This window comes from Equus caballus, chromosome 9, assembly GCF_041296265.1.
Source record: "Equus caballus isolate H_3958 breed thoroughbred chromosome 9, TB-T2T, whole genome shotgun sequence".
Classification (NCBI taxonomy): domain Eukaryota; kingdom Metazoa; phylum Chordata; class Mammalia; order Perissodactyla; family Equidae; genus Equus; species Equus caballus.
The window spans coordinates 78068478-78095683 of NC_091692.1; the positions used below are offsets into that span (position 1 = coordinate 78068478).

General features: G+C 41.8%; 1 protein-coding gene across 2 annotated transcripts in view; it reads left to right on the plus strand.

Moving 5' to 3' along the window:
• Positions 1 to 9046: 9046 nt before the first annotated feature.
• The window catches only part of DEPTOR (DEP domain containing MTOR interacting protein), a 143489-nt gene continuing 125329 nt past the window's right edge, over positions 9047 to 27206 (plus strand). For both annotated transcript variants that reach the window (XM_001496931.7, XM_023648901.2), the window contains exon 1: positions 9047 to 9379. In XM_001496931.7, coding sequence (XP_001496981.5) covers positions 9258 to 9379 — 122 coding nt within the window. In that variant the 5' untranslated portion in view covers positions 9047 to 9257. The remainder of the gene's footprint in view (positions 9380 to 27206) is intronic.

A 27206-nucleotide genomic window follows, 5' to 3' on the forward strand; every position in this document is an offset into this window, starting at 1 on the left:
TTATCAAGCCACTCCGCTCTGCCTTGCAAAATATATGCTGAAAAAAATCAGCTGATAGTCTTATGAGGGTTTCCCTTGTAGGTGACTTGTTTTTCTCTTGCTGCCTTTAACATTGTCTCTTTATCTTTAACTTTTGCCATTTTAACTATAATATGTCTTGGTGTGGATCTCTTTGGGTTCATCTTGTTTGGGACTCTGTGCTTCCTGGGCCTGGATATCTGTTTCTTTCCCCATGTTAGGAAAATTTTCAGCCATTATTTCTTCCAATAAGTTTTCTGCCTCTTTCTATCCCTACTTTCTCCTTCAGTGACACCTATAATGTGAATGTTATATACTTGATGTGGTCCCAGAGGTCCCTTAAACTATCTTCATTCTTTTTTTTTTTTTTTTTAAGGAAGATTAGCCCTGAGCTAACTACTGCCAATCCTCCTCTTTTTGCTGAGGAAGACTGGCCCTGAGCTAACATCCATGCCCATCTTCCTATACTTTATATGTGGGAAGCCTACCACAGCATGGCTTTTGCCAAGCGGTGCCATGTCCGCACCTGGGATCCGAACTGGGAAACCCAGGGACGCTGAGAAGCGGAAGGTGCGAACTTAAGTGCTCCACCACCAGGCCAGCCCCTGTATTTTAATAATTAAATGATTATAATAGAAGGCCTAGTGAGGTAGCCAGATGTTTCCAATTAATTGTAATGAGTAATTTTAGATGAGCAAAATTAAGACAATATTTAACTAAATATTACCATCACTTCTTTTTTATACTTGGCATTTTAAAATTTGGCTAAATAATATATTCCTGTACAAACACACACAAAGAATCACCATGCATGTGATAGCTAACGAATGCAGACTGAACAAGGTGTGCTGGACTCATGGTTCATACACCACCCACATGGCAAGTGAAGCAGTTTTATGCAATAATGAACCATTCTTGGTGAAGTTCTGAACAGAACAAAGTACAATTTTTTCTCGTACACAATGATCGCAATCCTGGTCAATTCAGGATTATACTAAATTGTACAAAAAATATCTTGTGTTTCTATATAAAGCCAAATTAGTTTCTAAGCTTAGATAACAGCAAACAGGTTTTGCATCCCCATGAATATCCCACAGGAAGTAAGAAAAACATTAGGGATTTAGGATAAGTCAATTCTTCTTTGTGAGGTGCTGTCCCAAGCAAATGAGAATATCTAGCATTCCTAGTCCCTGCTCACCAAAAGCTAGTATCCCCAATAACGTGACATACCACAGCCACCACTCAAATTTCTTGAAAAGAACTCTTGGAGTTGGCCCTTTTTCTATAGAAGACCTACTTTCATTTAGTGTCATTGCAAAGGAAATCACTAGGTGGCAGCATACACCAAAGTATTAAGCATTTTGCCCTGCCCTTTTAGCATCAAGAACTGCAGGGAACGAAGATTAAGACAACTTCTTGGGAGGTGAGCAGAGCTGGAACTGGAAGACAAGACGGAGGATCTCAAATTTATTTGTTTTTTGTGTTCTTTTTTGAGGGAGATTAGCCCTGAGCTAACATCTGCTGCCAATCCTCCTCTTTTTGCTGAGGAAGCCTGACTCTGAGCTAACATCTGTGCCCATCTTCCTCCACTTTATATGTGGGATGCCTACCACAGCATGGCTTGCCAACTGGTGCCATGTGTGCACCCAGGATCGGAACCGGCGAACCCTGGGAAGCCGAAGTGGAACGTGTGCACTTAACCACTGCCCCACCAGGCTGGCCCCTCAAATTTATTTGTAATGTTTTCTCTCTATCACTACAAAAGATGAATCAAACATATTAAAAAATATTAAAAAAGGGTGTGAATGATGAACACATGGAAATTCTTTTTTGTTCTTCTTCTTTTTCTCCCCAAAGCCCCCTAGTACATAGTCGTATATTCTAGTTGTAGGTCCTGCTGGTTGTGCTGTGTGGGACGCCATCTCAGCAGGGCCTGATGAGCATGCTAGGTCCAGGCCCAGGATCTGAACTGGTGAAACCCTGGGCCACCGCAGCAGAGCATGAGAACTTAGCCACTCGGCCACGGGGCTGGCCCCTGGAAATTTTATTTTTATCTTTATATTTAGTTTTTAAAGACAAGTTCCCTTCTTAAAGGATGGATCAACAGAAATATCTAGATAGGATATTGCTGAACTATCAACCTTCTTCCATTCACAGTGAGAGAATAGAAATTGTGGCAGCTGTAGAATCAAGACATCCATGAATAGTTAAGAATGATGTAGGGGCCAGGCCCATGGCCGAGTGGTTAAGTTCGCGTGCTCTGATTCTGCAGTCCAGGGTTTCACCGGTTCGGATTCTGGGCACAGACATGGCACAACTCATGAAGCCATGCTGAGGCGGCATCCCACATGCCACAGCTGGAAGAACCCACAACAAAAATATGCAACTATGCACTGGGGGGATTTGGGAAGAAAAAGCAGAAAAAAAAAAAGATTGGCAAGAGTTGTTAGCTCAGGTAGCAATCTTAAAAGAAAGAAACAAAAACAAGACAATAAAAGAATGATGTAAATCTTCTGATACCATGAGAATTTGTTGGAAAGAGCAATGAACTGCTTGGAGTGCAAGAAGATATCACAGAAAAGACGCGATTTGAATTAGTCTTTAAGATTAGGCATGGGGCCAGCCCGGTGGCGCAGTGGTTAAGTGTGCACGTTCTGCTTCAGTGGCCCGGGGTTTGCCGTTTTGGATTCCGGGTGCAGACGTGGCACTGCTTGGCATGCCATGCTGTGGTAGGCGTCCCACATATAAAGTAGAGGAAGATGGGCACAGATGTTAGCTCAGGGCCAGTCTTCCTCAGCAAAAAGAGGAGGATTGGTGACAGATGTTAGTTCAGGGCTAATCTTCCTCAAAAAAAAATAAATTAATTAAAAATTTAAAAAAAAAACGATTAGGCATGACTGGGGCCTGCCCCTTGGCCGAGTGGTTAAGTTCAAGTGCTGCGCTTGGGCAGCCCACCGTTTCACTGGTTTGGTTCCTGGGTGTGGACATGGCACCACTGTCAGGCCATGCTGAGGCAGCGTCCCATGTGCCACAACTAGAAGGACCTGCAACTAAAATATACAACTACGTACTGGGGGGATTTGGGGAGGATAAGCAAAAAAAAAAAAAAAGATTGGCAACAGTTGCTAGCTCAGGTGCCAATCTTTAAAAAAAAAGATTAGGCAGGACTAATACAAGTGTATATTAAGAGGCAACAGCAATAATGACAGCAACACATTATTAAGCTTCCTCGTTGAAAAAATTCTCTCACACTTTTTATTCAAGTTCATCTTGTCACATTGCTGCTCACTCTTAACCAGTACTACTCAAAATGTGCTCTGCCAACTGGAGACCAATACCTGTAATGAGAGACACTGAGACTTACAGACATTGAGGGGCCGGTCCCATGGCCGAGTGGTTAAGTTCCCACACTCTGCTTCAGCGACCCAGGGTTCAGATCCTGGGTGAGGACATGGTACTGCTAGTTAGGCCATGTCGAGGCGGCGTCCCACATGCCACAACTAGAAGGACCCACAACTAAAATACACAACTATGTACTGGGGAGATTTGGGGAGAAGAAAAAAAAGACTGGCAACAGTTGTTAGCTAAGGTACCAATCTTTAAAAAAAAAAAAAAAGAGAGACTTACAGACATGGAGAGAAAGCATTTAGAAATGATCACAGCAATTTGACAATTTTATGTCCATTGACCACAACAATAAAGAATTTGGGCTTGTGCTTTGTATGTTTTTTAAAATTTAATTTTTATTATATTTAACCAAAGTATCAAAGGACTGAAAACACACATACACACACACACACACACACACCCCTGGTCCTTCCCCATCAAAAATTTGAGAAGCCCTGGTCCAAAGCACCAAAACAGCCAGAAGACATGAAGCAGGTGAGAGAGGCGAGCTGGAGGAGAAAGCTCACACTTGATAGTTTCCATCTGTAGCAAGTGCATTCACTAAATTTTATTTAATCCTCCCAAGAACCCAATAGGATTGGTGGTATGATCCTGACTTTACAAATGAGGACAAAATTCAGAGAAGATAATGAACTTGCCCCAGTGGAGGCGGGAATCAAAATGAAATCTGCTGGAATTTTCAGCCCTTCTAAGCTCTTCACGCTGGTTGAATTGCCTTGTTAGTACCCTTCTCTCTTCTATCAATAGCTATAGATCATAGTTTATTTTGGGACCAGTCACTCCAGAGCTCACAGTCCCACATGGGGCCTCACACATCCTCAGGAGTCAGTTTACTAATCTTTCCTTAAGTTAGGAAACAGAGTCTTGTCTTCCAACCCATCGGAGCATGGTGTGTCTCATATGTCAAAAGAAAGGTTAAAACAATAACAGTAAACAAGTTCCCCATTTCCTGTTCACATCTACACACATGCACGCACACAAAACCTTCTCATGAAGCATGAAAAACAAGTTCTGCTCCTCCCTCTCACCAGAGTAGTGGTATCAGGTATGTTCCTGATTTGAATTTTTTTCCCCTTGTGTTAAGGTGCTCTTTTTATTATAAACTTTTAAAGATTTCATTTTTCCTTTTTCTCCCCAAAGCCCCCTGGTACGTAGTTGTATATTTTTAGTTATGGGTCCTTCTAGTTGTGGCATGTGGGATGCCGCCTCAGCGTGGCTTGTTGAGTGGTGCCATGTCCGTGCCCAGGATTTGAACTGGCGAAACCCTGGGCTGCCGAAGCGGAGCTCAGGAACTTAAGCACTCAGCCACGGGGCTGGGCCCTATTATAAATTTTTATGGTAAAAGTTTTTTATCATAAACTATTAATTGAGAAAGTACTTTACAAGAAAACATTTTTTAATATTGAGTTCATAATAGTTTACATCAACATGAAATTTCAGTTGTACACTATTTCTTGACTGTCACCACATAAGTGCTCCCCTTCAGCCCCTGGGCCCAACCCCTACCCCCTTCCCCTGGTAACCACTGAACTGTTTTCTACAATAAAACATTTTTTATTTTTATTTTTCAGATAAAGAAAGCTGCCCAAATTCAAATGAAAACATGACTGGATTTAAAAGGGATAAAAACAAAAGACATTCACAATAGTGACACGATTTATAATAAGTAGGTAGAGCTTTTGGATAAAACAAAGCATTGCTTGAGGAATAGAAAATTATAAATGTGTAACAATTTAAGTTTTTTTTTATTCTGCACTTTCAAAAAGCTTAAAATCATTAAATCAAAGAGACATTTAGGGGCCGGGCCTGTGGCCAAGTCGTCAAGTTCAGGTGCTCCACTTTGGTGGCCCAGGGTTTCACTGATTTGGATCCTGGGCACTGACATGGCACCGATCATCAAGCCATGCTGAGGCAGCATCCCACATAGCACAACCAGAAGGACCTACAACTAGAATATACAACTATGTACTGGGGGGCTTTGGGGAAGAAGAAGAACAACAAAAAATATTTGGCAACAGATGTTCAGATGTCAGCTCAAGGCCAATTTTTTTTTTTTTTTTTTTTTTTTGCTGAGGAAGGCTGGCCCTGAGCTAACATCCATGCCCATCTTCCACTACTTTATATGTGAGACTCCTGCCACAGCATGGCTTAACAAGTGGTGCACAGGTCTGTACCCGGGATCTAAGCTGGTGAATCCCAGACCACTGAAGTGGAACACGTGAACTTAACCACTGCGCCACCAGGCCAGCCCCCATCAGAGCCAACCTTAAAAAAAAAAGAGACATTTAGTGGGACCAGGTCTGCACTTCTTTTTTCTTCCTTTTGAAGGCCTACTAATAATTAAAAAATTAATTAGAGATAACTTGAGAAAAAGTCTTTTGTCTAGCATCAAAAACTGGTAATGGAAAGTATCTGGCAAGAATTTCTCTCCTTCTCTTCCCTCCTTCTACTCATTCTTCTTCTTCTTCTCTTTAAAAGCAATGATGATATTGAGAAGAGCTATTGAACGCATAACATGTAAGAGGAAACTTTACATAATGTTATTTCATTGAAGCCATACAACATCCCTATAAGGTGGGAATTATTAATCCTGTTTTATCAATAGGCAATTGAGGTCCAGAGAAGTTAAGTAACTAGCATAAGGTTGCATTAGATTGTTAGTAAATGATAGAATTAGGATAGAAACTGCATGTTAGGGCTGGCCCCGTGGCTAAGTGGTGAGTTCACTTGCTCTGCTTTGGCGGCCCAGGGTTGCACCAGTTCGGATCCTGGGTGCAGACCCACCACCGCTCATGGAGCCATGTTGAGGCAGTGTCCCACATAGCACAACTGGAAGGACCTACAACCGGAATATACAGCTACGTACTGGGGGCTTTTGGGAGAAGGAAAAAAAAAAGAAGAAACTGCATGTTTGAGTGTGAAGCCCCTGCAAACTCTTGATGGTCTATGTAATAATTATAGGATTAAACAGGAACAACAGCCAGCTGTTAATCTCATTAACTCTGGGACCTCTACTTCTCTTAAATGATTTTTATACTTTATGCTGAATGAGGGTCTTAGAATACACTCTCCTGGAAATATGCCTCCCTTGTTCTACATTTTTACCATAGTCTATTTTAAAAGTTAAGAAATTTAGATCATTGTTTTGGTGAAAGAGTTGCCTAATATCTATTGTGGGATTCACAAGCAAGCTGGACAATTGTTCTCAAGGGCTGCCTAACCGACTTTCTAGATGTAAAATTTAGGCAAATTACTTCATGTTCCAATGCTTAAGCTTTCTCATTCAAAAACTGAAAATAATACCTAACTCTCAGAGTTTTTGTGAGGATATATTAAGTAATATAAACAAAGTGCTTACCTCTATATAAAGCACAGAATAAATGTTCAAAGAAGGGTTGCAAATTTTTGTTTTTTTGAGGAAGATTAGCCCTGAGCTAACTACTGCCAATCCTCCTCTTTTTGCTGAGGAAGCCTGGCCCTGAGCAAACATCCGTGCCCATCTTCCTCTACTTTATACGTGGGACGCCTATCACAGCATGGCTTTTGCCAAGTGGTGCCATGTCCACATCCGGGATCTGAACCAGTGAACACCAGGCAGCCAAGAAGTGGAATGTGCAAATTTAACCGCTGTGCCACGAGGCCGGCCCTGCAAATTTTAAGTTATTTTAAGGAGTGATCTTGCAGAATGTTGGAAAAGGTCACTGTGATCTTCTTTAAAAACAAAACAATACCCTCAAAATAGAACAATAAAATATAATAACCTACAGGATAATGGGTATAAATACTCTTGGATAGAGGAATTGATAAAAAATATACAAAGAAGATAAATTGGTTTTTAACGGTCCTCTCATTTTCATATTTATTTTGTAGACATCTACTGATACCAAACCTCTTAATCTCAAATTTGCGTGCCTGATGGCAGTAAGCTAAACACTGAGACATAGGTGGGCACTTGTAGGTGGAGAAAGGTTTATTCGAATTGGCTTAGACAGAAGGTGGGAGCAAGTCTTCTCTTAAATCTGACTTAACAAGAGAAGAAAGTAGGGAGTTTTATAGAGCTAAGGGGTGTGGCAGGAGGAGTTTCAGAGAAACAAAGAGGTAATCTGTGTTTCTTTCACTCCTGATATGCCCCTGGGCATTCTGACCTCTGGGCATCAATGGCATCTGGGGGCTGGTTATCTGGTGATCCTCTAAGGCATTCTCTTTCTTCTGTAAAACAAGCTCATAAATCCTTGTGACCCTTGAGTTGTCCCTCAGGTTAAATGAGAAAACAGCAAATTGACAAGATTAACTTCTTTTCATCACAAAGGTAATTTTACTGAATATTTGCAGTAATCCTCAGATACCTGGCTTCACTACTACATGTCTGCAATTGAGAGATTATGTCTTTCAAGGTAGTAGTAATTAAAAAACTTCACATTTACCCCATGTAAGGGTGCAGAGACTTGTATATACGCAAAAATTGTAACAAGCTACATAAAATGTCAATACACACATATCTTTTTACTACAACCATGACCACCGCCATTAGCATTACTTAGTGTTCCTGCAGACCAGGCTCTGTCTCTGCATGAGACAGAAAAACAGAACATTTATTTGGCATTATTCAAAGTTCCTTCCATATTCTCTGTATGATAGACAATACTATTATACCCCCACTTTTTTTTTTTTTGAGGAAGATTAGCCCTGACCTAACATCTGCTGCCAATCCTCCTTTTTTTTGCTGAGGAAGACTGGCCCTGAGCTAACATCCGTGCCCATTTTCCTCTACTTTATATGTGGGACGCCTACCACAGCATGGCTTGACAGGCAGTGCCATGTCCATATCCAGGATCTGAACCAGCGACCCAGGGTCGCTGAAGTAGAACGTGCACACTTAACTGCTGTGCCGCCAGAGCCAGCCCCTATATCCCCACTTTAACAAGCAGTTTTTTAAGAAGTCAACTTTGAAGCCAGAATGTCCTGCGTTTGAATCTTACTTCTTGCAGTTATTACCTGCTTGCCATGGACAAGTCACCTCATCTTTCTGAGCCTGCTTCCTGATGTAAAATGAGGACAATACCCATTTTATGATTTATTGTAATATTTAAACGAAGTAAGAACGTACCGGAAGCATCTTTAATGCAGCAGATGTCAACAGGTGGTAGCCACAATTATTTTTATTTTGTAAAGGAAGAAATGAGGATTAAGCACATTTAGGTAAGAAATTACAGGAGTGGAGCTGATCCCAGGTCTGTCTGATTCCCAGGCCAGCATTCTTTATTGATTACATCATAAGGTTGGTAAGCTGTCTTTGGTGAGGGGGTTGGGGCAAGAAGAATGCTTAATTTTTTCCAGTGACATGTATATCCTTCAAGGACACGTGTAATCTTCATTGTTCACTAGTTAGCTATATCGTTATTTTTACTCTGACAATTTGGGGCATGGACAGTATAATAAAAATACCTTCACACTTCAATAACCTCCCAGCTTGTGCCCTGGATCCCACAGCACGAGCTCCGCGAAGAACGAAAAAGGAGCTCACCGAATTCGACCTCCACCAGCACACACAAGGCAGACCCGGCGCCCCGCCCAGATGTTTATATTTTCCTCCCTCGGCCCCGCCCCCGACCACGCGGGGCTCCAGCCACGCCCCCCATCTGGAGTTCCTGGGGCGGACTCGCCTAGCGCCTCAGCCTACCCACAGGGATTCCCTCCTCAGCCAATCGCGTCTGAGCAACGGGCCTGCCCCTAACAAAGATGGCGGTGGAAGCCTCTGTGAGGGCAGACTGATTGAACACCCGAGCCCGCGGCGGACTGCGAAGACAGTTGGTAGCGGCGTGGTCCCGACCATGGAGGAGGGCGGCAGCGCTGGCAGCGGTGGCAGCGACAGCAGCACCAGCGGGAGTGGCGGGGCGCAGCAAAGGGAGCTGGAGCGCATGGCTGAGGTCCTGGTCACCGGGGAGCAGCTACGGTAAGGCGAGGGGCAGTGCCGGGGGGCTCGCGGTGCCACTGCCAGCCCGTGTCCGCAGCGGTCCTGCGCGCACGCGCGCCGTGGCTCGTGGCTGGCGACTCGCGCGGCTGTCCGGGACGGCTGCGGGCGCGTGGACTGTCGGCGCCGCGCTCCGATCTAGCTGCTGCAGCCCGGCGCCCTGCAGACTCCGGACGGGCGCGGGGCTCCCGGGCGGACGCCGCTGAGCGGGTGGTGCACGCTGCGCCCTCGCCCCGCTGCTGCAGCCCTGCACCCCGCAGACGCGCTGCCACCCACCGCGCGCCCCCTCTCCCAGGCACCTGGGTGCTGCCGGGCCTCCCAGCTGACAGCCGGCGCCCAGTCGGCCCGGAGAGCCAGAGGGCTCGGTGGGGCCCCCAGCCCAGCCCCTTTACTCCTAGGTAAAAGGAGCCAGCCCAACGATCGCTTCACTTAAGGTTTTCCTTTTTGCTGGCAAGTCTTGCTTCCCTCTCCTGAGCCTCAGCGTTTTCACCTGTAAAGTAGGGCTGATCTGTGCGACTCCCTTGCAGGGCTGTTGTGGGGCTAGACTGAGAGAACATTTCTTAAAAGCTGTACCTATCCCCAAATTGGCACATCCTTATCAATCATCTTTTGGGTCCGCAAGGGGGCGTGGAGACACCTTGTCCGGCTGCCCTGCAGCGGTGCCAGCTGCCCCAGCGCGCACGTTTTGGGCAGCAAGAGTCCACTGGCCCCGGGCTGCTGCAAGAATTAGGCGTCAGCGGGTCTCACCGCGCCCAGGACAGGCAGTGGTCCCATAGCCACCCTTTACCCATCCCATCTTGGTGCTTCTTCTTGGATTCATGTTTGAGAATTGTACTTATGGTCTGACCGGTTCCGCAGCTGCCCTTCTTATGGTCGTAAATCAGTTTGCCAGGGAAAAAAGCCTGGCTCTGCAACGTTTCAGCGGCAACTTGCATGCGGGCCCCTGGCCCAGCCGGAACGACGCGTGCTTTCTGGTTCCTGGCCTACATCTCCAGGTTCATTTTGTTTTCTAAATGCTATGTTTCAGGACCTGAAGGAGAGTATCTTGCAAAGACCCGTGAAGGTTTGGTAACCACTCTGCTTGCACGCTTAGATTGAGGAAGTAAATATTGGAAGTCAGAATTAATTGAGTTTAGTGTTAAAAAAGACAACGGCACATTTCTATTCCTTGATGATTTTTTAATGTCTGGTCAAAGTTAAAGGGAAGAAAAGCTCGTTTTCCTTCATCAAGAATATTTTCTAATTGAAAAAAAATTAGATAAAGCTTTTCTGATTCAATCTGAAACACTTTCTAGGAATTTATTTGCCCCTCATTGCTGTATCGTCTTTTGCAAAGTCCTCAGTTGAGTACTTTTCATTTCCTTTAAAATAGCAAATTGCAGGGTGCCTCTCTGGCCAGCAAGCACTGTCTCTTTCAAGATACACCTTCAATTCCCCTTCCTCGAGGGTCCCCAGACCACTTGTTACTCCCCTCCTTCCTCGCCGGGCTCTGTGCTGCTGCGGTTTCCGGGCCATGCTTAGCGCATGGGTAAGAAGACAGAGGGCTCTCTCTCACTCGGGAGTTAGACCGATTTGACTGTGAATTTCTGCTCAGCTGCTTTGTAGCCAAGATTTGGCATTAGTTGTTTTGACCAGAATTTTAAGGCAGAGTGAATTCTAAGTTTGTCACTTAACTAGTGTGGGACCTTGGATAAGTTACTTAACTAAGAATGATGGGTAATAGTGTTGTTGTGAAGATTAGATGAGTTACTGCTTAGAACAGTACCTGGTATACAGTAAGCACCAGGTCAGCATTAGCTGTCAGAGCTCTGTGACCTTGGACAAGTTCATTCACTTCTCTCAGCCTCTGTTTGCTCATCTGTAAAATGGCAGTGAAGCTAAGTTCTTCATGGGCTTGTTGTGAGAATTTGCTCCCAGGCTTCATGTATTAACGAGCATTCAACAAATGGTTGCTGGAATTAATTAGTATTATTGGTCTCTGTGCGTCACCACACAGGACTTTCAGCCAAGCAAGGTCTGGCAGAAGGATCGGGTGGTGGTTCAGAACACAGTATGGAGAACCAGGCCGCCTGGGTTCCTATTCTGCCTCCACCATTTATTAGTTCTGTGACTTGGGGACAATTTACTTAACTTCTCTATGCTTCGGTTTCCACTTCTCTTGCAGGAATTTTGTGAGGTTTAAATGAGATGCTGCATGTAAAAGGCTTAGTAAATGTTAGCTATTTAATTTTACTTTGGAAAATGGTAATCATTGCTTTTTAAAAATCTCAACCATCTTAGCACTGTGCCTAGCACGTAGTAATTACTCAATAAATATTTGAATGACTAGTGTATGTAATTTAATATGCTACTATAAGTACAGATGATATAATATTAAGAATTTAGGGATATAAGAGGAAGTATGCCCTGGCTGCTTGATTACTGGAAGAACTTGTCATGAAGGAGTGGGAATGCAGCCATCCTTCTGTCACTGTCACAACATGTCTTTACATCCCTAGCTGATCTCACAGTCTGATTGTGGGGACTTTGAGAGGTGCAGGCCTCCTGCTTCTAATTGCTTCACACACACACCCAATTCCCTCTGCCTTCTCTTGCTTTTCCATTACTTCATGGATCATCAAAGATGAGGCAAATGAAGGTGATGAGGAAAGCAGAAATGAAGGATTGGGATTTGAGATAAAAAATTTGACTTCCACACCCAGCTCTGTAAATTTTATTTATTTAATATTTATGTATGTATGTGTATATATATGTGTATATATATATATGTATTTTTAACTTGGGCAACTCAATTAACTCAGTTAGCCTCTCTGGGCCTTGGTGTCCTTACTTGCAGAATGGGAATAATAGTATCCTCCCACATGAGATTTGTGCTGTTGGATCAAATGTGGTATAATATGGGAAGGAACTTTGGAAAATAAATCAATAAACCAAAATTAGTTGTTATAATTATCATAAGCTCCAAATGTGAAATTGAGGGCTGGCTCCATGATCCTGACACTTTGGTAAGGGCGGTTGGTTGCATAAGGACGTGAAATTGAGTAACAGACTTAAAAACATCTCCTGCTTCCTTTTCTGGCCTCACTGCACAATCTTTTTCCTAATCTCTTCCTGCTTTCCTTGTCATAAAAGATTTTACTTCCTTGCCCAATGTATTTCCATGGTTTTGCATCTTAAAAATGCGTTTGGGGGGCCGGCTTGGTGGCGCAGCGGTTAAGTGTGCACATTCCGCTTCGGTGGCCCCGAGTTCGCCGGTTCAGATCCTGGGTGCAGACATGGCACTGCTTGGCAAGCCATGCTGTGGTAGGCATCCCATGTATAAAGTAGAGGAAGATGGGCACGGATGTTAGCTCAGGGCCAGTCTTCCTCAGCAAAAAGAGGAGGATCGGCAGCAGATGTTAGCTCAGGGCTAATCTTTCTCAAAAAAAAATTAATTAATTAAATATCCAGAATAGGCAAATCTAGAGACAGAAAGTAGTTACCAGCAGCAGTGGGGAGGGAGAATGGAGGGTGATCGCTAATGGGTGGGTATAGTGTTTCTTTTTGGGATGATGAAAATGTTCTAAACTTAATTGTGGTGACGATTTCATAACTCTGTGGATATACTTAAAACCGTTGAATTATATACATTAAATGGATGAATTGTGTAGTATGTGAATTATATCTCAATAAAACTATTACAAAACTATTACAAAGATGACACATTAGAGTGATGAAAGATGAAATATTAAAACTTTTAGAATAAATTTCTTGCTTTCTTTTTTGATTGGCCAAAGAATGCAATAATATTTATCACCAACTCAATAACACATTATTACCACACCAGATGGATCTGATATTTTACATGCATATTTTTATGGTATTCTCAATACAAAACAGAGACAAGTTGCCATCGTCAAGAACTTTTAGAACATTTCTAATTTTAAGATAATTAACCATATATAAATAATTCAGATTGATGGTGTTTCATATTATGACTTTTCGAATCATTAGTTGTTTTTATGCATTCTCTATATAAATTTTTTGTCTTGAAATTTGCCCATGCAATCATCGCTATCACGCTCTAATTATGACATCCAAAATTCACCTCGTGTTTCTTCTGTGGCCTAATCACAGAGACACTTAAGAAGGAGGTTTGTAATAGAGTATTTGAGTAAAGAAGCCCAACAATCTCACTATTCTCTTTGTAGTAATGGCAGGAATGATGTAATATAACACTTATAAGGCATTTATTGCCTGCCAAGGACTCTTCAAAGTGCTTCGTATATTTTAATGCCTTTAATCTTTACAGCAACTCTATGTAGTTAAATACACGTATTATCCTCATTTTTTCAGATGAGAAAACTGAGGAACAGAGCATTTAAATTAGGCTAAACTAATTGGCCATAGGTTTTCAACTAGAAGGTGGTAGAGCTGAGAGTCTCTTCTCTCAAGCAGGCTGCTAGACTGCAATTTCATGGTGTCCCTAAATAGTGTTTTAGAGGTTTAAAAAAATGTAATGGTAAGACAAATGTAAAACAGAATCATGCATGTGAGAATATCACATTCTAGTGTGACAACTTTTGCAAACAAAGAAGTGAACAAATGACTTTTCCGTTCTGTTGGGAAAAATCTTAATTTATTCCTAGAAGTGTTTATGTATTGACAAGATAGAATGGTCACTTTCTGTACTAACTATTAAACTGGGTCTTCCTTGCCATGTGGTTTTGAAAACTCAGTCTGAACTCCACTGGGTCTGAATTTGTAATCATTTTAATGGGAAGATAAATTGCAGTTCACTGTTTTGCCAGCTGTGAGAATGGGAGTGGGGTGGGGAGGAGAATTAAGAATGTAACGAGGAATGCTTAATTAAGAGCGAAAACGTTTCAAACATTTCAGTTATGCTCATCTACCTAGACTAAATATGCTAATTACAACAGTGTCAGCCAATCACTAAAGCTGGTTCCCTAAAAGCAATTTGCTAGGCAATGAGTTTTAGCTAAATTGTAGGAAATTGCAGTTCTTTCAAATTGTTTGATGTATTTGCCTTTTCGGTCTAACAGACTGCCTTTCTAGACTCTCACAGCCTTGCTATTGCCTTTTTCATAAAAATACCTTCAATAAATGTTGAGTTGCTTTCCTGAATTTTCTTTGCAAATGTTGATGCCGTATGCAGATAAAAGGTAAAAATCAGCTCATGGAACCAAAGACCAAGCTACAATAAGTAAATATGAGATATGGCATTTAGAGCACACAGAAGAGAAAAAGGAGAAATGGTGCATTTTATTGCACTTTGAACTTAAGGAACTTTAAGGTGGGCATAGAGAATGTCTTAGGGGGTCCCCCTGCTGGTGACCATTAATATGGAAGCTCAGCTCTACTAGACGTTAACTGAAAGCAATAGCAGGAAAGCTGATAGGGACATCTAGGGATCGAAACAGAAGGAATATACTTTTATTCTTCCAAACAGCACAAAAGATATCCTGGAGTCAGGAAATGACTGTGTGTTCAGATGAAAAAAAGGGAGAGCTTCAGGAAGTGGGGAGTCATCATATTTGGAGTCAACGCAGAGAAGCTTAGCGTGGAAAGTTGAATTGCCTTTGAATCAGACGCTTTTCCAACGTGCAGACCCTGTTCCTGTGAACATCTTTTCTGCTTCACAGATTGGATGTGAGGGTGGTGAGCACAATCCTGACACATAGCAGGCCCCCAGTAAAGACTACTTTCTTACCTGGAGAGAGAGCATGTGAAAGGACTTTGTCACTTGCAAAAAACGTCAGGCAAGTGGAAGATGGTTAGTAAGTGCTCAATAAATGATTGTGGAGTTATTTTATACCCTTATGCACTTACTTGCATGTAAACCATTTTTTTAAATTATTGGAGTGTTAATTATTTATGAATAATATATTTGTGATTACTTTTCTAAAAGGCCAGTGCTGATATTTAAGTTATTTCTTCCATCAGCTTTGGAATCATTAAACCTGAAAATAAGTTAAATACACCTCAAAGGAAGAGACTATGAGGTAAAGGAAGATCATTCTCCTCTCCTGTTGTTTCTAGTATTCATTTGGATCAGGAACTCATTTTTAATTGAGGTAACACTGGTTTATAACATTATATAAATTTCAGGTGTACATCATTATATTTAGACGTCAGGATAAACTACATTGTGTTCATCACCAAGGGTCTAGTTCCCATGTCTCACTGCACACATGTGCTCCTTCACCCCTTTCTCCCTCCCCCCACCCCCTACCAATAGATTGGTAACCACCAATCTATTCTCTGCATCTATGTGTTTGTCTATTGTTGTTAATGTTTTCTATCTTCCATATGAGTGAGATCATAAGGTATTTGGTTTTCTAATTCTGACTTTTGCTTAGCATAATGCTCTCAAGGTCCATCCATGTTGTTGCAAATGGCAAGATTTCATCTTTTTCATGGCTTAGTAGTATTCCATTGTGTGTGTGTGTGTGTGTGTGTGTGTGTATACACACACACACACACCACATCTTTATCCATTCGTCCTTTGATGGGCACTTAGGTTGTTTCCAAGTCTTGGCTATCATGGTTAATGCTGCAGTGAATATAGGGGTGCATGTATCTTGTTGAATTAGTGTTTTTGTATTCTTTGGATAAATACCCAGAAGTGGAATTGCTGGATCATACGGTAGTTATATTCTTAATTTTTTGAGGAATCTCCATACCATTTTCCATAGTGGCTGCACCAGTTGACATTCCCACCAGCAGTGTACGAGGAACTCACTTCCCTTTGTTAGGTGGTGTGTCTTAAATGGTTGTTTTTTATGAGTTCAGTGATTAGGGAAGGACAGAGGAAACAGAGATCAACTATCTTTCTACATAGTAAGTCATCACACTTTTCTATCTTCTTCTCATTATCTACCAAGGAGAGGTGGGTTCCAGATCTGAGATTCTTGCTCCAGTATTTATCAGCCTTAACCAAAATCGGAAGCTTGTGTCAGTGACTGTTTTTATGGATTATTAGATACTTGGCATTATAAACAGTGGAGTCAGAGTTGGGACAGAGGGCTTAGTGGGCCAGACAGCATGCTTGCAAGCAGCTGTTCCCAGTGACAGTGCCAGCAGGGGCAACAGGACCTATTTTCATCAGGGCTGTCCAGGATGATTCCATCTTGGAAGACTCCAGAGAGAACACTTACTTAGTCAGGTCTGCACAAAGAGTCACTTTTCTGTAGCTTTTAAAATATTTTTAAGGTTGGATAGGAGAGGCAAAATGGAGAGAGAAAACATACCCGGGAGCGTGGGACAAGATATTCTTTCATGTCCGCGGTTTTCAGATCACAGCTGTTGCTAGGGTGTGGCAAGAGGAGTCAAATGCCAGGGCCCCCAGCTCGGGGCAGCTGCAGAAGAGGCGGTAGTTAGCAGCTAGCACCACTGGGGAAAGGCTCAGATCTTTCCACTCATAAGCCTTAGCTGCTTCTTGTGGTTCTGTTAGTGTTGTTGTTTGCTTATTTGTTTTAATCCTGATGACACTGTCTCCCTGCAATACTTGTACCCACAGACTTCTGATTCTAATATTTACTCAGAAATTCTTTTTGAGACAAGAAGTGGCAGGGGCTGGCCTGGTGGCGCAATGGTTAAGTGTGCACATTCCGCTTCGGCGGCCCAGGGTTCGCCAGTTCGGGTGCAGACTTGGCACCACTTGGCACACCATGCTGTGGTAGGCGTCCCACATATAAAGTGGAGGAAGATGGGCATGGATGTTAGCTCAGGGCCAGTCTTCCTCAGCAAAAAGAGGAAGATTGGCAGCAGATGTTAGGTCAGGGCTAAGCTTCCTCAAAAAAAAAAAGTAGCCCAGTACCCACTTAGATCTTGGCCTTATTTAGATCATCCAGCTCTGTGAGACTCTCCTTTAGGTGGTGAAACTGTTGCAGCTACAGAGAACTGAATCCTGTGCTCTGCAGGCAGATCAGTCCTAGCACAGAATGCATGGTAGCTACTCTGATCTTAAGGTTTGAGAAACAAATGAACATTCTCATGAACACTCTCATCAAGAGACAAGTTCTCATTTCATGCTATCCTATATTCATTAAGGTTCGATTAGTCACTGAATTTTATTATGTGTGAAACGTGGCCATTTTCTCACAATTTGTGAAATTTTGGAGGAATACGCTATGAATGGTGTCTTGACAGAAAAAGCAAGGAGGATTGAGAAGAGGGTAGTGTAGAGAGATGTAATTACGTGCTGGTACAAGAACAACCAATATATGAAAGTGCCAATTTACAAAGCAAATATATTAAGAAAGAATTGTTTTTTCCATATGAAAGAAGAATTTAGCACATATTTCCATTGAGGATCCTGGGTTAGTTTGCTATTTAAAATGCAATTCTCTTTATAAGATTTGCACACTATCTTCAGGCACATATATTGAGTGCAGGAAAGCATGAATTTCTTGGATTGTAGAAATACTGTTATTTCCCAAGAGGAAAGGAGAATGGAGTAAATTTGGATCTTCTTTTCATTGATTTTTTTTAAGTTCTACTTACCTTTTCCTCTTTAATGTTTCCATAAATAAAAGTGACTTTCACAGAATACATTCACTGCAAAAAGCAAAGGTCGATTCCCCGTGGTGATACATGACTGTTTTTTATATTGATGTGTAAAGTGCTCTTATATTATTTTTAGTTCAGTTTTAATAAAGTAGATAAAACAAGACTTTACCAAAGCTCCTTATTGTACTGTTTTCTTTTTTTGTAAGATTTTATTTTTCCTTTTTCTCCCCGAAGCCCCCCGGTACATAATTGTGTATTTTTAGTTGTGGGTCCTTCTAGTTGTGGCATGTGGGACGCCGCCTCAGCATGGCCTGACAAGCGGTACCAAGTCCGTGTCCAGGATTTGAACCAGCGAAACTCTGGGCCGCCAAAGTGGAGCACACAAACTTAACCACTTGGCCACAGGACCGGCCCCTACTGTTTTCTTAAGACTGACAACAAAAAAGCAGTTTAGAGATGAGGTTTTAAGGGAGTGTGATCTAATGCATAACCATAATTCACTTCTCCTCACAGTTGTTAGGATTTATTTTGTTTATTTATTTTTTGTGAGGAAGATTGGCCCTGAGCTAACAGCTGTTGCCACTCTTCCTCTTTTTGCTTGAGGAAGATTGTCACTGAGCTAACATCTGTGCCAGTCTTCCATTTTATGTGGATGTGACCACAGCATGGCTTGACGAATGGTGGTACATCCTTGCCTGGGATCTGAACCTGTAGACCCCAGACCACTAAAGTGGGGCGTGCAAACTTAACCACTATGTCACTGGGCCGGCCCCAGGATTTATTTTATTAATGAGTGGGTTGTAAAATCTGATAATCAAACATGACAGTGGATATCACCTGAGTCATCACGAGAGAGGATGAGTAGACCTTGGCAGCCACGAGAAAGAGCATTCATCCTGCTGCCAGACTTACCAGAGCCAGAAGTTATCACAAAGTACTTAAGAACATCTGAATATAAGGAACAAAAGTGAGCTTGAGCTTTTTCCTCCAATACTTTATTATGAAAAGTTTCAAACATACAGAAGAGTTTAAAGAATTTTACAGGGACCACCCTTCTATCCACCACTGAGATTCCACAATTAGCATTTTGCCATGCTCGCTCCATCGCATAACTGTCCTTCTATCCGTTCTTCTGTCCAGCCATCAATTCATCGTATTTCTTTAAGGCTTTTTGGAGTAAGTTGCAGACAATAATCCCTTAAAACCTTCAACATGCAATTGACTAACTAGTATTCTCTATTTGCTTATAGTTTTTTTAAGAGATACAGTTTATATACAATGAAATGCACCATTTGCGTATTGACTAAGGCATCCATCTGTGAAACCCAAACTCCTCTCCAGGTGTCTTTGAATGCTATTGGCTGCAAGCAACAGAAAATCAACTTAAACAATTTATTGACTTCCATAACTAGAAGTCCAGGAGATGTGATGCCTTGAAGCTTAATACGTTCTCTGTAGTTCAGTTGGTTCTCTCCTGTAGATCTTTCATGTGTCAGCTCTTTCTTTGGTTGGCTGAATCCTTAAGTCAGTGGTGGGAAGGGAATTTCAGGCCTAACATTAGCTCATAATAATGTCCAGGGGGAAGAGAGGAAGTATTTCCACCCAGGATTCCAAACACGATTCCTGATGTTTCCTCTGACTAGGCTGCTTACGTCACATGCCTGCTCATGAACGAATGAGGCTGTGGCTCGGCGAGTGGATGACACAGCCAACCAGTTATCTCCCTTCTAAACACACACTCTTTCTCTCTCAGAGGTCACTCTACCATTCACACACAAGCCTCTTCTACCACTTCTAGAAATTTTTTGCTTGCTCGTATAGTTTTCTTTTACTTTGAGAAAGGGAAAAAAAGCACTAGTATAGGTCGTTTTGAGAAAGAGAATAGTATAACCTGTTACAAAATACTCCAATAGAAGCACAAATCTTTTATTTCTTTACAAATGTAAAACTATGATGCAGAAAGTCAAAACTGTGGGACGTAAATACTTGTATTCAATACAGATGACTATACATCAGCTCATTTTGTAAGAATTTCTTTAAATCTTATTTTAGTTGGGTGCTACCATTTCTTCACTTGCTCAGTGCGTATTTATTGAGTGCCGTATTATATGTCAGGTGTTACACTACTTGCTGTGAGTGATACAAAGTGGAGTAAGAGAAAGTCCTTACTCTTGAGGAGCTCAAACTCTATCCTGTCTTGTCTTAACAAGTGTGTTTACAAAGTAGAAATCATGACCTAAGGCCACATTACATTAAAGACAGGCATTCTGTTTATCAGTAAGAAAAAACCTAAAAGCTGGAAAGAAATGGCCATATGTTTTACCTGTTGTCTTCTTAAAGTCCCTGTAGCATTTATTTTAAAATGTTATGTGTTTTATTGGAAAGAGAACACAAAATCACGTTTTCCCCTGCCTAGGAGACAGAAATGACTCTTCCAATTAGAATAACCAAAGGATACCATATGCATATATAATTATGATTCTTCTGAAATAATACTGCGCCCTTAGAATTATGATACTGTGATGTTAGAATTGTCATGTATCAAAGCTTTACCTCCTTTTCCTTTCCAGAACTCAGCAGAAATGTTGGAAAGCTGAAGAAAAGATTTGATTTTACTTTTTGAAGCCAGAAGGTGGCTCAACAGTGGCATGAAAGGCTCTGCCATCCTGTTGTCATCCATGCAGGATCCCTCTCAGTGCCTCATCACTAGTTCTCTAAATAATCTGTGAACCCCACCTGGGTGGTGGACCCTGGGTTAGGTGCTGGGGACGAGACTTGGCCCTTCATTTCCCAGACTGCCCTCGGTGAAAGCTGATATCTCTCAGAGTTTCAAGGCCACACTTTTGACCTCCTGTGGATCAGGGACTTTACATTCACTTTCGTGGTTCAAGATTTCCAAACCATGAGATCAACCATATGCAAAATAATAAAAAGAATATAATTCTAAAATTGCGTTTCTCGGCCTGCTTAAGGCAAGAGTCCTTTGTTTATATGTATTTGTCCTGAGGCAAAATTAATTTCATGGAGGGGTGGATACCTCAGAGGAGTGGGAGCTACAAGGATGCCTGGGTGGGATGAGCAAATATCATATACGTATTGCATGAATCTCATGAATCAAGCGTACTCCTTGTATAATAAATTTATTAAAAATCTGAAGACATAATGACTATAATTCAATAAATTCATCTATTCAGAATTTAGTTTAATAATAAATATAAAATTGAGAGACATTAAAATGAAATTATTCAAAATCTAAGGATAGGGGAGTATTGAAGATGCTATCAGGCATTTATGGCAAAAGACACTTAGGAAAGGAAGCTATGCTTCTGGCATAAGGGAAGATAACTACCTCCTGCAGGGCAAGGGGGCTCAGTGACAAAAGAGGGATGTAGGCCACAACCCTAGGAGAACAGTTGTGACTCCGGTGGTGATGAGCAGCCTACGCTGTGGGAAACCAGGCCCAAAGGGGGCCTTCAGGTCCTTAGCTGCCCTGAATGTGCTGCTCTTCCCTAACAAGCTTGTGGCAGTAGTTTGGTCCAGTACAAAGATCTCAAAACGGATAGAGAAATTTGGGACAAAAAAGTTAGAGATGATGATAGTTACTGTAGAGGAGGTGATCAAGGTATATATTTTTATATGTGGGTTGTAAAGAGAGAGAGGGTTGGACAATTTAGTCATTTACTGAGTAATAAATAAAATGTCAGGTCCTATTCTGTGCATTTACATGTATATTACTTCATTGAATCCTGGTAATAATTCTATTATCTCCATTTTAAAATGGCATAAACTAAGGCATGAGCAATTTGACCAAAGTCACATAGGTGGTAAGCGTGGAGTTTGGTTTTGAATCCAGGTCTCTCTGAGTTCCTACTATGTGCATAGAACTGTGGAAGTAACTGTAAAATATCAAGAGGTAAGGCCCATCCTTCTTGCCTTCAAGTCACGGTCTAAGTGGGGTAGAGAGGGGAAAAGGCATATGCGTTTAAGTGGTATATAAGGCCAATATATACAGTGGTTTAAACAATAAAGGGGATTTCGTGGCTTATGTAACGTTAAATTTCAGAGCTAGGTAGACTTCGCATGAGATTTGATCAGGATTCTAGGTCTATTTCTCTTAAATTCTCTTGATTCTGCCCTTCTCTGTGCATTAGCTTTGCCTTCATGAAGGCTTCTTTTGTAGTCATGTGATGGCCACTGGCACCAATAAAGACTGAAGAGAGAGGCCTGGCTGTTGTCAACCATCAAAAAAAGTCTTAAGCTTTGATGTTTTGGGACCATCTTAACTCAGACTCACAAGATATTAAAGCAGAGCAAAGTTGTTTACTGGTTGTCTCAGGCTTATCCATCTGCAATATTGAGGCGAGGAGGATGGTATTACCCTGACTACCTTAGGTCAATCGGGACCCCCCCTTGAGGATAGAGGTGGGATCATTCCCACTCAAAGAACATAGCTGCTATAATGTGGAGAAGGGTTCATTGAGTGTCGGGAAGACGAGCACAAGGTCTTCCACGAAAGGTAATTTGGGTTCAATGATGAGAAACTAGTGAAAATTTTTTGAGCAGGGTTTGAAGTGATGAAGGCAAAACTTTAGGAGACGTAATTTAAAGTTGGGAGGGGGGAGCTCATACAAAGAAGTGCCCACCGAAAAGCCACTCGAAAGATACAGCTTGGGAAGGGTTAGGACACATTGGCATACATGTTGGACTCTACTGTTGTCACCGTAAGTTTCCCCACAAATCTTCCCACCATTGATGATCTCCTGTTCATCATCCATATGCTCCCTCCCTCATCTCCTACCCCTCACCACTCTCTGATTTAGAAGATATGTCTCTAGTATTCAGGATTTGCTCAGTAATAGAAGTAAAATAGAGTTTTCAACATATGACTAGAATGGCAAGTGGCACAGGTTCAAATTGTAAATTGATTTTTGTATCACTCGGGTTTTGATGTCTTTCCAAGTAACACCTCCACCCGGATAGAGTCCTAGCCAAAGCTGTATAAAAGTTCTCTCTTTGTTTAAGCAAAGCTGCTTTAGGAATAAGATGCAGACGTTCTGGGAAAGTTGCAAAGGGTTCTTTACTTATATAACTAAAAAAGGTCTTTCAGGTCAATATATCTTGTCAATTTTTTTTGTCCCTTCTTCATAAATTGGAAATGGGAACTACCTTTGATTATCAAGAAGGGAGGTTTTCCTCCACTGTTAATACAATTTAAACTTATATCTTAGTGTACCGTTGCATTGACTTTACAATAGCGACTGGCATTAATTTTTGTATCGCATCTTACCGTAAAGATAACTAATAGGAATAAATCCAAATAGAAGTAGTTTTATTCTTGCATAATACTGCATGAGTTTAGCTTTTTATTCTTCAAAAGGGGTGGCGTGTGTACAAATGCAGCAAACCTTTTGGACTCAAGTACTGACAAGGAACTGTGATATAAAAAGCGTGATTTTTCTGATGCCTGTGTTGACTACAAAAGAGAGAAGCTCCAGTTAAACCCATTGAGAGGCATCCATGAAATCTAAGAAGCTGGGCTTGTAGCCAACACATTTGTCTACATGTTCACCATTTGCTGACTTCGCACTAATGAGGGCTTTAAGCCAAGAAGAGCGGAGTCTGATTACTCAGGACTTTATTTTAACTTACAATTACATCTTTTAAGCAAAAGAGTAGTGGTTAGGGCCAGGAATTCCTTAGAAACCACTATTCCGATGCACCAGGATTTGTTGAGCCATTTTATCGTGGGATAAAATGATTTGATTATTTACATGCTTAATTAACCAGAGGGAATATCTTCAATAGTCTTCCTGTTAGCTCCATTTTGGGTGGCTCTTTTGCTGCTAGATAATTTCATTTCCGAAAGGGGAACACAGAGGAGAGGAAGTTGGTTTGGCTATTTGTCAGCAGTTCTAGAAGAATGTTTATTCAGGGAGGAGTTGGAAAACTGTGAGAATTTGGGGATTAGCTGGACATTTTCAGTTCTTTCATGTTGTCCCTATCGCATCTATATTCTAAGATTTCCTGACTGGAGCCAGACCTCCTGAGGCTGCTCGGGGGAGGGGGAGTGCCCTCTTGAGGATCTCCTCTCCCTGGATCCTAGAGATTCGGAACATCTTCCGTGACCTGTAACTCTTCTCCCCTGCCAGTGCTCCTCTGCTGACCCTCTAACCTCTGCCAGAAAAACTCTTAGTGGCCAAGACTCAGTCCCTTCATGAGCCTCTAAATGTGTGGGCAGTGGGGGGAAGGCCACCATCAGCACAGCAGTCACACTTATGGAATCTAATATACATCTGGGGAAATCTCTGCAATTCTTACTGGTGGCTTATGTGAAAGGACATTTTATCATGAAATTTAGCCTAGCAGTCCTTAAAAGAACACCCACCTATAATACAATATGATAGTTTGCTTTACTTTGTAGTCAAAAATGCTATTCCTGACAGAGCATAGAATTTTTAATTACATCGTCTGGGGAGCCCCTGGAGATGGGCCTTCATGTCCACTATGCCTAGTATGTAACAAAGAAAACACTTATTTAAAACTATGCATTAGTCTATTCAGAAACTTGTTCAAAGATTAAATTTGAGAAATTCAGTTCGTCACCTAGAACTGCATTCATTAGAATGCAGACATTTTGCAGTATTAGGCTGTGAGGCCTTGAGAATCCTATCTTACCTGTGTGGTCTGAAGTGCCTCCCGTGGCAGTAGGATTGTTAAATTGAAGTATGTGTTTCTCACAGAGCAGGTGTTTCCTTCTCTAAGAGCCCTGACTTCCAGTTTGATAAGTCTCCTGGAGGAAGGTCAAGGGGATGGCAGGCCTGGTTCCCCTTCCCCTTCGGACTTTTAGGAAGGAGAGGTGTAAGCAAAGGTGACACCTTCTACAAGGAGGTCCACGTCCTATTGCCGAAGTTCTTAGTCTAGTGACTTAACAGAATGAGTGCTCCTCCCCCTTTGAACCTTCCAGTACCTTGTGCAGGCTTCTATCAGGGCATCTACAACCCTTTCTGTTTTTGTCCCCCTTGTGTGGCGAGGGGTGTGGAGGTGAATACTATGGTTTTATGGTGTGAATTAAGGAACACCTTTACTGAGAACCCATAAATACAAGGGGTCAGCAAGAAGGGACAAATAGTCCTCCATTCTCTCATTAGCTTACAAAGAGTTGGGCACAACCTGAAGCTGCCTGGCATGTTAGCGTGTTTCTCTTCCACAGGAAGGATCCTGTCCCCCTGCTACTCAAACTTCCTATAGTACAAGCATGAGAATGACCTTATCTTGGGGGCACAAATAATGTGGACTCAAGCCCTAAATGACTGAGCTGAGAAACGCCACATGTTCAGCACCTGGAGACCTTGGGGGCTTGTCTGAAGCTGTGACGCCCCTCCTGCTGGGGAAAGGAGGCCACCACTCGTAGGGGAAGCTGGGTTTGGGTGCAGCCCCTCCTACTGGGGAAAGGCTAGACTCCCCATTCCAGCCAGCTCCCTGCCTCTCAAATCAAGCCAGGTATCTGAGTTCCCATCCAGAAATTCTGCGTGTCCCTCTAAGCTGGCACGTCTGTGCACTCGCCGAGGTGAGGTTCAGCGCCTTATTCATTCTTAGGTCCAAAGCTTCCGTGTCTAAAATCCAGGAAGACACATACCACATTTCAGTGCTACAAGTGCATTTTGATGTACTCTGAAAGTTTGAAATGAGGACTTTAAATTTTACCTTATTTTATAAATGAGGGTGTTTAGTTCAAAGGTTCTGTCTTTTAACTTCTGGCTCTCTTTTTAATTGCTTAACACTGAGCTTCCATCTATTTTTCTTCTGCCAAGGTAGGTGCATAAATCATCCCTTGGCAGTAGATTGTAAGTTTTGGTTTTTTTTTTAATATTTTTTAGATTTTTATTTTTTCCTTTTTCTCCCCAAAGCCCCCCAGTACATAGTTGTATATTGTTCGTTGTGGGTCCTTCTAGTTGTGGCATGTGGGACGCTGCCTCAGCATGGTTTGATGAGCAGTGCCATGTCTGCGCCCAGGATTCGAACCAACGAAACACTGGGCCGCCTGCAGTGGAGCGCGCGAACTTAACCACTCGGCCACTGGGCCAGCCCGATTGTAAGTTTTTTTACTATGCTATTTATTGGTTTGGTATTATTTATATTTTCTTTTAGCCTTCTCAATAAATAATAACAAGAATAATAACCTAATAATAAGCAGTATTCATTGAATATTTACTGTGTGCCAAATAGTGTGATAGGCATTTTACATCAGTTGTGTCATTTAATCCTCAAGTAGGTATCATTAGTCCCATTTTAGAGATGGGGACACCAAGGCATAGAGAGATGAAGAAACTTGCCCAGGGTCATAAAGCCAGCAAATGGAAGAGCTGGGCTTTGCAGCTCCACAGTGTCCCATCAAAAGCCATGCTCTTAGAGTTTACAGGCTGAGGACGCAGCTGGGCTCACCCCTAAGCCCTTGAAGCCTGGAGGTCAGAGGCGAAGAATGCCCCGGCCACTGTGGACATGGAACCTGGACCTTCGGAATTTGACTTGTCTCTGACTATGTGTTTGTGTTGGGCAAAAATTAAACTTACATATATAATAATGTCTACCACATACGTGAAAAAGATGAATAGCAACATTAATACATTTAAAAATTAAGAAATATTTAAAAGCTACAAAAACTTGGGCTAGTTGTGTGAATAATTAGCTATTTACACTACTGAATAGCCTAATTAACAGGAAGCATACTGGTGAGTATGTATACATGAAATATGTCAGATTAACCTTTGTGTATTTTACTTGAAGATAATAGTAAATACTCTTCACCTATGGATTGTTTATTAACTAAAAATATTAGATGTTCTGGAATGTGAGTCCAGTGGGTCATATTTTAGGCTCTAGAAGGAAACTTATTGCTGCTTTTCTGTGATGTGAAACTCTAGGAAGATGCATATCCTCAGACTTATGTTTTACACATAAGGAATAGGTTAGTCAGTAGAATCTCATGCAAAAACATTAAAAAATGTTCCAAATGTTATTTGGTACATTTTAGATTAAGAGCTTTTTAAGGTACGGCTCAATTTCTGTTTAGAGCTAGAATAAAGTTTTACTTACTTAACTGTAGATCCTTACTGTAAATTCTAATAGAGAGCCTTTGACTCATTGTTCTCAAAGAGTGTAAGTTGAAATAGCAAAATAAGCACTGGACATTTAGTTCAAGACCATCTTCCTTCCTTTGTAGGAATGAATAAGGCAACAATTTTATGATCAGGGCTGAATTTTTCACACCAGACCTTGAGATTTGGTAGAAAATAGATTC